Below are 11433 nucleotides of genomic sequence, written 5' to 3'. Positions count from 1 at the left end.
TTTTCTTGCGTGTAATAGTTAATTCTCTATATGATATTAAAGCGATGAAAGTATGTATAATAAGAAAAACGATAAAGATACAAATACCGACACGACGATGATATAACAGCGCCAACTGATGGTTGCTTGACAAGGCATCATCAGCTGACCTCAGCGTCGTCGACAGCAGTAGACGCGTATTCATTATTATTCGTAAATAACGACGCGCATGGAGAGCAGCTTTCTTCGATAAGCGACGTACACGCGATATGGTAGACTTAAAGACGAACGTCAGTTTCGCATGCCAACGGTGTCTGCAACCGTTGAAATTAGACTCGAGTTTCGACCACCTTGGGGAGCATACCCTGGCAGAACTCTCACGTAGGTAATTTCTATTTTCTACTGGCGACTTCGACATTCATCACGATTGCTCCACTTCGTGTTGATAACGCTTCTATATATACAATGGATGCTTATGACTAATGTGTGTGTGTGTATGTGTGTGACGCATTAATCCATATTTTCAAGAATGATCTGAATTTTCCTAATATTGTAGCAAGCACGAACCCTTTTAATAAATGCGGCTAACATTGTGTATCCATGTGTAAACAATGACTTTTACATGACACATTTATCTAAACTTTACTCACTCGCTATCATTCAGTACACAAAAAAAAACTATGTTAGCTGTTGATTATATATATTTAAAGTCTAACAACAGAATACAAGTATAATTTATTGCAGTTGTCGGGTATAACTAAGTTTATAATTATTATTTTATTGTAGTTCCTATACAACAACAAATTGTTGGAGAATTGGAACCTCAAAGTGACAGTATAGAACACTTGGTTCCACCATTCAGGTTAACTGAATCAGGAAATGGTACAAATGGATTTATGTTGGTTGGTGATTCTGGTGAAACAGAAAGCTTAAGTCATCATCTAAAGGTATACAGATAAAATTAAAAAAATATCTTCAAATTGTAACTACAAATTGATTTGTATTTGTCTAGGTACGAGCAACGTTATTTGATATTCTCAGCAGTAGCAGTTCGGCAGATCATCCACTTTGCGATGAATGTACGGATAGCCTTTTGCTACTAATGGATCAACAGTTACGAATGACAGAAGGAGAATGGTCAGATTATAATGAATACCTGAAGAAACTAGAAATTGAGCAACAATATCAGGGACACGAAGATGTAGAAATGGAGAATCTCACAAAAGAATTACAGGATGTAAAAGCTGAAGAAGAAAGATTGATAAGGGAACTGGAGGCACTGAGAAAAGAAGAAATAGCTACTAGAAATGCCATAGCGGAACAGGAAAAGGAAAAAGAGAGATTGCAAAGTGAGGAGGACAGGTATTGGAAAGAATATTCGAAACACAGAAGAGATCTCATGTTAGCTGACGATGAATGTCGCAGGTAGATAAAATATTCCAAAACACACTTATCTTTGTTTTTCAAATAAAACGATTGTTTATTAATATTTTTATTTCTATTATATGTAAAATCAAAATTTTGTTTCTTTTTTCGTAGTCTGGACAATCAACTGTCGTATGCAGCTTTGCAACTGGAAAGGTTGAAGAAGACAAACGTTTTTAACGCCACATTTCACATCTGGCATTCAGGTCACTTTGGAACTATAAATTCATTTCGATTAGGGCGATTACCGAGTGCACCAGTGGATTGGAGCGAGATAAATGCCGCATGGGGACAAACAACCCTTTTGCTAGTGGCTCTTGCGCGCAAAATGAATTTAACGTTCAAGCGTTTTCGTTTAGTGCCATTTGGCAATCACAGTTATATTGAGGCTTTGGATCAAAATAAAGAACTTCCATTGTATGGAAGTGGAGGATTTAAATTTTTATGGGACACAAAATTTGATGCAGCTATGGTAGCATTTCTGGATTGTTTGCAACAATTTAAAGAACAAGTAGAAAAAGGAGACAGTGAATTTTGTTTGCCATATAGAATGGATCGAGGTAAAATCGAAGACTCTGCAACAGGCAACTCTTATTCCATAAAGTATGTTTGAGTGTTGTTAAATATTTTTAGTCTAATTTTCACATGAGAGATTTACTTATAATACAACAAGTATTTGATCTTTCTCTTTTCTTTTTTCAGAATACAATTCAATTCGGAAGAACAGTGGACCAAGGCCTTAAAGTTCCTATTGACAAATTTAAAATGGGGTCTTGCATGGGTTAGCTCTCAATTCACGAAAGATGAACTGAATACCAATTGAATGTCAGTCACCTTGTCATTTTATGTAACTTAAATTCTGCAACTATCTCGTCATTGCTTGTGTATAAATGCTCTATTTGTAAATAAACGCGGTTGAACAATAACATTTGGTTTTACTTGCAATTAATTTGCCATTCTTTAATTTATTTTAGATGCCCGAGCAAGATAAATTTTAATTTTATTCTATTTAACAGTACTCGGATTTATTAAGCAGGAACCAAGATACACCATGAAGGAAGCTGGAGGGACTCTGTACTTCTTTGGTTCTTATGTAATCCTTCAGCTCAGGTACGCTTAATTCAACCACTTCTATGACTTCACCTTCGGACTCATCACCACCACCTTTGACAATAAAATATTCAAATTGGATTAAAAATTAAAATTGTATTCAATTTGCGTTAAGACCATAGTTGATTTGTAATCTTTTTATTTTATCGTTTAACCGTTTTAATATATTATATACTCAACATTGATAAATATCCGATCGGAGTCGAAACATCTGTTATTTATATTTTCAGCTTAATTGTTATTTACAAACAATAAATCTTTTGTTTTAAGTATCAAAATTATAATTGGCTCATAACTCTTCTCAATGTACTTTTATTTAAAAATGTTATATATTTTTGAAAAATGGTTTATTTTTTAAAAGTCAATTATATTACAAGAAAATATTCTTTGAAACTACTTTGATAAAGCATTACTTAAAAAAAACATTTCACAACTGAACTTACCAGGGTGTATCTTCATGTCATCGGTAACTTCCACGTAGAAAAGAGTTTGCTTTGCACTAGCAGACGCACTAGATCTAGAAAACAAAATTACACTTTTTTTAATACTTACGTAATTTATTTTATTCGGACAAATAATTATATGTATGTATAAAGAAACATTGCTTCTAAACTTAATAAACAGCATCAGTTAAGTAACATATAACGACAAAAGTCAATATGACTAGAGCGTATTACAAGTATATTTCAGACTTACAGGTAGGTAATAATTTGTTTAAACGATGAAGTGGGTGCTTCGTAACCACATTCTTCCTTCAACTCTTCCTTTGCAATTTCGACGAGAGGTTTATCCTTATCCACGATACCAGCACAAAGTTCCAAAGCTATCCCTAGTGTCGCGGGATAACGCTCGACGTCGATCACCTCCTGATTCTCCGGTAGGGACGCGTAATACACTGCTGGCCGAAATTGTCTAACAAATACGAGCTTCCTTCGACTTGTATTGAAGACGATTATACACACGCTGTCGTGAATCCTTATCACGTCCCAATTCTTGGACTGACCATCGTGCATGTATTGCAAGCGGACGCTTCTCAACCACGGCGAGTCCTGCGGGACTTTTCCTACACGTACATCGTGCAGATCAAGCATCTTTTTACGCGCAACCTGATTCCTCTCATCCTGTGACGTGACATTCATCTCCTGTCAAAATACCGGGAGTACGAAGAGCACCGAGTAGACCTTCCCTTAACTTTAACTCCCGTTGATAACGATAGGAAACTTTATACACGTATAAGCCACACTGTCCATAGATGTCGCTTACAGTATCAAATGAATCGCAAGCACTGCGTGAATTTGCCGTATGTACAAATAGAAAGAGAAAGAGAGACCGAATTATATGTATTCCGAATATTTCATTAACTCTGTCTCAATTATGCTTTCAATCCGGTGCGATCAATCTGGCTTAATTAATACGAACTTGACTAATGTCCTATCAATCTGTTTCTATTCTATTCTAGACTCAATAATTACCTTTTCTTTATTTAGTTTTCATTGCACATTAATTAGAAAAGGAAAAAAAAATTAAACCGAGATTACAATTAATCTACATCTGCGTAGAAACATGCATAATCTGCATAAAATTTGCTTTCCTATTACATATTCTACACACGCGACACTGCAGATTTCGTAAATAATATTCAATAGACTGGATTATTTAGACAGACATATAATTACGCGTGTCTGAAATGATCTCGAGTACAATGCTATTTTTTTGCACAATGAAAATAATAAATCTTTTGGACAAACTAATTGATTGCGAGGACGAATTGGAAAGAATTAAAAATAAACATTATACTTGGATAAGAATTTCCATCTCTTTATTAAGTACATGTAATATCGGTCATTTTAGCGAAATATTAAATTTACGAGGGATGTAATCGCATTTCATCTTTTCTCTCCTTCACAAATTATTCTCGCAATTAGCCGAGTGAACTTACGAAAAGTATGGGTTGCACGTAATCGAATTTAACGCGTCGCGTAAAATTAGGATCGGGATAACATAACCGGTCGCAGAACGTGCAGCGCACTTAAATTTTCGGTGAGATACAAACCTTCGATAAAGCTGCTTCTCTTTCATGATCGTGTTGGGGGGATAATGAGCGCGCGAAGGGAGAAGAAAAGGAAGGACGATCTCTCGTTACTTCTTTCCCTTCCTTTCCTTCTTGACTCTCTTCTCCTTCTCCTTCTTCGTCTTCGGCGTGTCGACCGTCAGCTTGAACGCATCGAGAATCTCCTGCTGCCTGACCTGGGTGTCCACGTGAATCACGTCGGGCTTCTTGCGGTACCTGTTGACCGCTGCCGGCGGCGAGAATTCGATTTCCATATCCGAGGCGGTGGAGCTCGACGCGACGGAAGCGTCATCCTTGTTGCGCACTATCTTGAACTGCAGCGGCTTCATCGGCTCCTCCAGCTGCGATACGTCCGCGGTCGTCTCCTGCCTGATCGGGTACATGGTCACGTAGTACGTGCCATCCTTACGGTGAATGTGCAGGGTCGGTGGCGGTTCCGCGTCCTCTTCGCTCTCCTTCTTCACCGGCGAGCTCACGTAGCTCATGCTCTTGTACACCTTGCCGCGTCGCAAGCTGGTGCGCGAGGGTATCGACCTCAGTGCCCGATGATCCTCCATAGAAGCTCCCTTCGCCTCCTTCAATAATTCATTCAAGTAACGCCCGATCGCGCCTGGCTTCCAGCCGATTCGCGGCTTGAGCTTGCCTACCGTTGCACTCGTGTTCCACAGCCAGCCCATGTTAGCCGGCACCCTGAACCGTGGATCGATGCAATTCTTATGGCCGTAATTAGTCCCAGGATAGACATCGCCGATAGAGTAAACGTATCGCATCACTCGTCTGCTAACCTTGACAGGACCCCTGTCCCCACTCGGACCTGGCTTCATCCCCTTCGGATATCGTTCCTTTTCCAGCATGAATCGCTTCGCAGCGATGGCAGGTGATGGTATCGTCCGTATTGGCTTCATCTGATGCGTATCCTCAAGGTCGTGCGGTTGCACTATTCGATCGTCCTTTTTCTTCCGGCGAGATTTGCATTTCGGTTCACCGCAAGGACCAACGTCGACGTCTATCGGCGCGGAGGTCGCGATGTCCAGCTCTTTCTGCTTTTCAAATTTCTCTTCCTTCTTGTCCTCCTTTTTCTTCGATGGCTTGACGGCGATCGGGAGTAACGTCGTTTCCGCTGATAACCACGGTATCGCCTCGCGTACTACGCCAATGCGTCCTGGAACTGCTGTCATTATGGAAGTAGATGCGAGGTAAGGTGCGGAGACAGTACTAGTGGTGGGTTTACCAATCTGCGTGTTGCAAGGCGCGGGACACTGAACTGCTGGCGGTGCTGAGATCGGGTATCCTCCTCGTCTTCTCTCGCCTGGCGTTTCTTGACGAATCGTGTAATCTCTCTGTGTAATCTCTCGGCCAAAATAAGGACTTTCGGATGGATCCATCAAGCCAAGACCCTCCATACCCGGCACCTTACCGAGAGAATCCACGAATTCTTGGACCTCTTTGAAGGCGCGAATCATACAATCGGCACCTACACACGCTCTTTTCGTGCATCTAGACGCGTTTGTTTTCCAAGGCGATGGAGCTTTCCCCGCAGGACAAATGCAATCTGTTCCTTTAATTCCGTCCGCTGTTCTCGGTCGAGATCTACAGGGTAAGTTAGCGCCCGTTCCCTTCTTGCTCTTCTCATATGTGACGGTCGTTGCTTCGGAAAGTTCACAAGCTGATGCACCATAATCACTTCCACCCATCATACGATTTTTTAAATTAATATCATTCTCATGCCGTCTGTATTCTTCGTCCCACGCTTGGTTATTCAAATAATTATCCTCTGTGTCTTCACCACCTCCAAGTCTCGTAGAGTCATGATCCATCACGTTTTGCTCCAGATCTGATTTTAAATATAAATTATCGGAAGCAAGCGTAGTAAGCGATGGAAACTTTTTGAGAGAATCGGGATTTCTTAAAGCCATGCAACAAGAACGGACACACCCGGAACGACACATCATTGGATGCGTCGATCGGTCTGTCGGTAGACACGAACAAGTCGGCTCGTTATGATAGATCTCGTAAATTAAACCACGGTACTTGTGATCGTTTAATTTCTCGGCGCTCGTTAATCTTTCGAATCCTGGCTGATTCATTGATATGCGAGGCGGCGATTCCGGTCTCGTCAACACGGCGGATTCTGTCTCTGTACGATCGTCCTGGTTGTACAATTTTGAGGAGTATGTAGGATCGAGAATTTTGTACAATAACGATGTATTATTGTCGGATTTTTTCATACATTTCTCGTTGTTTTCACTTTCATCGGGCAGTTTCGTGCAAGAAAACTTCCAACCGAGAGGAAATCCTCGCAATACAAATGACTTCTCGTGAAGCGTAAGATGATTTATAATGGAGCTTCCAAAACACGACAGCCTCATGCACATGAATATAGAGCCACACGGATTCCCATGTTCATCGGTCAAAGTATAAATTCTTGTCAACACGTACGATTTTGATAGTCCATCTATCTTATTTTTGGCCGCAGTTATGCGATCGCAAAAACTTGTTGGCAAAAATGCCGTTGCTGCACAAAAGAGAACAAATCTGGCATCATCTCGCGAATTGTGGTCCTCCTCGAAAGAAATCCTATACACTTCGATGCTGAGAGGAGTCGATTTTACGGATCGTATTAAATTGCTCGGTGTCCGAACGAGTAGACATGTCTTGCCTTCGTGACTGATGTACTCGTTGGAAAATCCATTTTCTTTACTTCTAGCAGTCCTAGTTGTTCCGCCATTAACCTTGATTGATTCCTGAACGACGATGTCGATAGGTTTAAGATCGACGAAACCTATATGTATCATCAAATCGCACCCTTCGTTACTGACAATCTTTTCTGGACATAGATTTAGATGATCGATAAGAATTTCAAGCACGTACAATTGTTCTCCCTCTAATATTGACATATTTTTCTTCAAGGCCATTTCAAAAGTGAATCGAAATAAAGATACGCGCACGTTGTCGGCCACACGACAAATTTAGAAAGTGACTTCGAATTGACGTTAACGATGTCTCTGTACGAATTGCGCCATTAATTTAGCGAGCGTTTTGGGTCTAAAATCGAACGATCTCTCCGCGCGCGTGTCAACAGATCAATTGACATTTCTAGTTGTCAAATAGTTGCCATGACGACGAATCGAAAATAATTATTAAAAGTCACACTTCAAAGCTGTGTTGGGAAATATCTATACAGAAATCACTTTTTAATCTTTCTTCTTTTTACCTTTCTTCTTTTTACCTTTCTTTGCTTTCTTAGCTTTCGGTTTTTTAGCTTTTGCTTTTTTAACTTTCGGTTTTTCTGGAGTAATTTCCTGCAGTACCACATCTTTGGAGATTTTCTCATCGAGAAACTCGGGCGGTACAAATCGCGTCACGTAAATCTCCCGTTCCTTGTCCTGCTCGCCGGAAACGAAAGATTTCGGCCGCAACTCGTAATGCGTCTTGAAGATACGTCCGAGACATGCGACGATGAGTTCCATATGCAGCGTGCCAGACGGCTCTTCGCCTGGATCCACCAGGTGGATGCCGCCCTTCACCATAAACGGTTTCGGCTGATTTTCTGGATCATTACCGAGCATCGAGATTTGGTCGCACAAACAGCCTGGCAGAGTCATTTCGGCCTCCGCCGTGGGATAAGTCTCGTCCGCACGAAACACGCCGATCTTAAGACTCGACGAACGTAGTCCTTGTACCAAATCTCGAGGTCGCTTAGCAAATAGGCAGCATTTACCAATCATAAAACGCACATCTTGACCACGTTTCGATGCGTCCGAGTCGTCTCGCGTGAACTCAAACACGGGAAAGTCTAAAAGTTTGATCTTGATCACGATAGGGTGTTCGCCGATGTCTTTGATTTTATCGGGCGTCAAAGTCAATTTATCGATCAATATCTCGACTAGGTAGATCTGCTCGTCGTGACCACCGAAACAAGACATGATGTAATTCGAGGGTTTTCTCTTTCTGGGGAAGTGGACACGAGTTGTAACTATGTTGTACGATTAATGAGATAGATTTAATCAAGTTGTTGTGACATTTTCGTTGAAATAACTGAAATAATTTTGTAGCAAAAGTTTTGAATGTCCGGACACACAATATTGTGCACAACGGTAGAATTTTTTGCCGAAAATTTGGAGGTTTAAAAGTATCGTGGATGGTTGACAGATGGAAAATAACAGTAGAATCGCGGTTTCTTTCAACGTGGTAATCAGTACCTAATTGTAATAATTCGAGCCATAATTTGAGTTTATTCGCGTTGCCCCGTCACCGCAATTAACGCACAGATTCGCCGATCATTTCCTTGAATTTTAAGTATGGAACAAATTGAATCTTTATTGAAAGAAACTTGAGAGATAATGATCAAAGAAGATGAATTTAATCGACGTCGCGTACAAAATGTTTTCTTAATATACGAAGATTCGATTTTAAAATACCACCTCGCCGCTCAGTTTCTTCCGCATGTGCGAACGAAGAAAAAACCTATCAACTTACGGTCACGTACATCCCATCCACTATATCCGCGCGACTCTTCGGCGTTTCTAATTCCACACTGGCAGTTATTACCTAGCTCCCAAGGTGGTATATACTTAAGGTCGGCGGTACGAAAGATGCTGTTAGAACCGTTACGAAAACCTGCGAGAAAGACACCCTCGCAAATTCATGCTTTCCATATTCTTCATTAGGAGAAACGATTTCGCGAACGCCCACGTATGCTTATTAACTTGGAAAATTCGTGAGGATATTCGAAACAATTATTCTTAATAGAGGAGAGCAGCATAACCAATCGATTGATTGCAGTATCGATCAAGATATTATAAAACAAGCCGTTCATCGTACTTTTCATTTATATGAAAATAAAATGAATGGAAAAAGAAAGATGCGCTCGTTTGTCATAAATAAGTTTTTACCAAAGAATCAAATCTCTGTTAAAAAAGTGTTTGTTATTAAGCTGCTCCTATCTACTCATTGTACCTAATCAGTTTGCATGGGATAACACCATCAGAAATGAGAAAAATATACCTATAATGAAAATTATTACAAATTATGTTAAAAATGTGAGTATTTTTTAATAAAACAACATTTGAAATCAATGAATTATATTTATAAAATATATCACAGCTAATAATTTTGATAAATATAATATATGAACAAAACAAGAGCTAGGTATATAACGCAGTTCTCGAATTAAAATAAATATAATTTTTTTTCTACTTTAAAATAAAACGAGAGATATTCTATCAAATACAAATATAGTTTTATTAAAAAATGTTTTTATTTTAATATATTGTGTAAGAATTTTTACGTTTTTTCTCGCTTTCGAAATCACATCAATTTGAAAGATCCATCATGAGTGCGATGTGATCAGAACCACCTTATATCCATAAATATGTACAAAAAATTAATATCTATTTTATCTTATGGATGATGAACATTATGCGCGGTAATTTCGTTCTTGTTTTTAATTTAGCTCAATGAAACACGTAGCTATATCTTAAACTATTTTCTTCATTTGAGAATCAATCGTCGGAGCGGCGAGTAATTCCGCCAACGAGATTTCTCGACCGTTTGGGATGGGGATCTCATTCCGCAAATTTCGGAGGGAGCAGCAGAACCCCCCCGAAGGGTTCCTAAGACACCGAGAGCTAAAGTATGCACTAATTGGTACGGGCGCGCGCTCACACACACGCGTTCGCGGTTCAAAGCGAGATAGGCGGACGACAGCTAGAGTGAACAGGATGAGCCACGGAGCAGGACGAGAGATATATTCCGTGCGGACGCTCGGTATAGAAGCCCATCGAGAGAGCAGGCTTGGACCGAAGTAAAATTCCGAGCCCGAACGACACAGTGGCTCGTTAAAATGCTTCTGGGGGTTTTGGGCGCGGAACGCTTCTGGATAATTGGTGATTAGCGATTAAAACAAACGGATGTATCTCCGGACCTGCCCTGCTCTCATCTCGTTGCCCCGACCGAGCGGTCCATAATGTCCATATCTTATTGTTAGTTGAAGCCCTCGCTCATCCGTTCATTTTGTTCCCAAGATGACACGGTGACGATCCTCTCGCTTCCTGCAGTCGCGTCGCCTTTTTCTCCTCGCGAAAGAAATGTCTTTTATCCGTGCGACCCGACCGCATCAGGATCGCTTGCCTTGTGTGTCGACTCGTCCTTTATAGTTGTTTCTTTACGAGAGCGCGCCTGGGAATCTGCGTGAGTTGTCTAAGGGTCTTCGATAATAATCGTAGTGGTATTCGTGAATGACCGGAAATAAAGATCGAATACGGTGGACGTTAATTTATCGTGAGTTCTCTATAACGGAAAGAACTTGATCGTTATCGTTATCTAAGCTTTTATTCCCAAGCAACGAATTACGCTGTTTCCTGCTATGTCAATTAGCATATACACTCCAAATAAGAGACTGCGCAAACAACGTAAAGAATTTAACAGCGCTCGATAATTACGGACATTTAGGGCAGATTTCATACAAGAGCGCTAGCGTTATGTATTTACGCACAAGTGTATAAGCTCGAACAATAGCAACAGTACTGAAAGAATAGTCGGCCGTAATCACAAATTAAGTGTCGCGCGTCCGCTTAAGGATTAATCACTGTAATCAGCGATCTTTCCACGATAGCGCGTCGCAATGAGATAGCCCCTTATTTCCGGTTCCATCGATGACCGTTATATTTCAGAATGTACCTGCGCACCTACGAGAGAGATAAAATGCATCTCACGCGACAGGATAAAACCGTCATGTAGATCTCTCTTTTTCTCTCGCATTACGATGTAACCAAATGCACTCTGCGATGTTAAACCTATTTTCTCTCACTGCTAAGTGGTCGCGCCGCTTAATTATAAACGTCGTG

The 11433-nt window shown here is 40.5% G+C and overlaps 4 protein-coding genes across 7 annotated transcripts; 1 reads left to right on the top strand and 3 right to left on the bottom strand.

The window, feature by feature from the left end:
- The first annotated feature begins 248 nt into the window (after positions 1-248).
- Positions 249-2461, top strand: Atg6 (Beclin-1-like Atg6). 2 transcript variants are annotated; one of them, XM_018540847.1, is made up of 6 exons: positions 249-360; positions 766-926; positions 992-1404; positions 1519-2007; positions 2107-2229; positions 2379-2461. In XM_018540847.1, the coding sequence occupies exons 1-5, from the start codon at positions 249-251 to the stop codon at positions 2225-2227; spliced, it is 1296 nt and encodes a 431-aa protein (XP_018396349.1). In that variant the 3' UTR covers positions 2228-2229; positions 2379-2461. The 2 variants fall into 2 exon arrangements, with proteins under 2 accessions (XP_018396349.1, XP_018396348.1); XM_018540846.1 differs by having other exon boundaries at positions 2107-2417.
- On the bottom strand, positions 1512-4638 carry LOC108774693 (uridine diphosphate glucose pyrophosphatase). Of its 3 annotated transcripts, none has more exons than XM_018540850.1 (5): positions 4568-4638; positions 3211-3635; positions 2958-3031; positions 2424-2568; positions 1512-1552 (listed from the first exon to the last, which is right to left on the bottom strand). In XM_018540850.1, the coding sequence occupies exons 2-5, from the start codon at positions 3603-3605 to the stop codon at positions 1528-1530; spliced, it is 639 nt and encodes a 212-aa protein (XP_018396352.1). In that variant the 5' UTR covers positions 3606-3635; positions 4568-4638; the 3' UTR covers positions 1512-1527. The 3 variants fall into 3 exon arrangements, with proteins under 3 accessions (XP_018396352.1, XP_018396351.1, XP_018396354.1); XM_018540849.1 differs by having other exon boundaries at positions 3211-3656; positions 4568-4625; XM_018540852.1 differs by having other exon boundaries at positions 3211-3577; positions 4568-4622.
- LOC108774689 (uncharacterized) lies at positions 4634-7506 on the bottom strand. Its single transcript, XM_018540845.1, has one exon. It carries the CDS (start codon positions 7498-7500, stop codon positions 4654-4656), a length of 2847 nt encoding a protein of 948 aa, XP_018396347.1. The 5' UTR covers positions 7501-7506; the 3' UTR covers positions 4634-4653.
- A 263-nt stretch (positions 7507-7769) lies between these two features.
- LOC108774692 (uncharacterized) lies at positions 7770-8731 on the bottom strand. Its single transcript, XM_018540848.1, has one exon. It carries the CDS (start codon positions 8509-8511, stop codon positions 7780-7782), a length of 732 nt encoding a protein of 243 aa, XP_018396350.1. The 5' UTR covers positions 8512-8731; the 3' UTR covers positions 7770-7779.
- Between the last annotated feature and the right edge of the window lie 2702 nt (positions 8732-11433).

Source organism: Cyphomyrmex costatus, unplaced genomic scaffold (assembly GCF_001594065.2).
Source record: "Cyphomyrmex costatus isolate MS0001 unplaced genomic scaffold, Ccosl1.0 scaffold270, whole genome shotgun sequence".
NCBI lineage: Eukaryota > Metazoa > Arthropoda > Insecta > Hymenoptera > Formicidae > Cyphomyrmex > Cyphomyrmex costatus.
This window is presented reverse-complemented; position numbering and strand designations above follow the sequence as displayed.

Excerpts from the sequence above, each read along its gene's own strand:
- Atg6 (XM_018540847.1), top strand. The coding sequence starts at position 249 with ATGGTAGACTTAAAGACGAACGTCAGTTTCGCATGCCAACGGTGTCTG. Across the intron at positions 1,405-1,518 it reads GCTGACGATGAATGTCGCAG|TCTGGACAATCAACTGTCGT; the intron begins GTAGATAAAATA and ends CTTTTTTCGTAG. Across the intron at positions 2,008-2,106 it reads GGCAACTCTTATTCCATAAA|AATACAATTCAATTCGGAAG; the intron begins GTATGTTTGAGT and ends TTCTTTTTTCAG.
- LOC108774689 (XM_018540845.1), bottom strand. The coding sequence starts at position 7,500 with ATGGCCTTGAAGAAAAATATGTCAATATTAGAGGGAGAACAATTGTAC.
- LOC108774693 (XM_018540849.1), bottom strand. The coding sequence starts at position 3,653 with ATGAATGTCACGTCACAGGATGAGAGGAATCAGGTTGCGCGTAAAAAG. Across the intron at positions 2,569-2,957 it reads TGACATGAAGATACACCCTG|GTGGTGGTGATGAGTCCGAA; the intron begins GTAAGTTCAGTT and ends TTATTGTCAAAG. Across the intron at positions 1,553-2,423 it reads TTCCTGCTTAATAAATCCGA|TTGCAAAGCTGCATACGACA; the intron begins GTACTGTTAAAT and ends CAACCTTTCCAG.
- LOC108774692 (XM_018540848.1), bottom strand. The coding sequence starts at position 8,511 with ATGTCTTGTTTCGGTGGTCACGACGAGCAGATCTACCTAGTCGAGATA.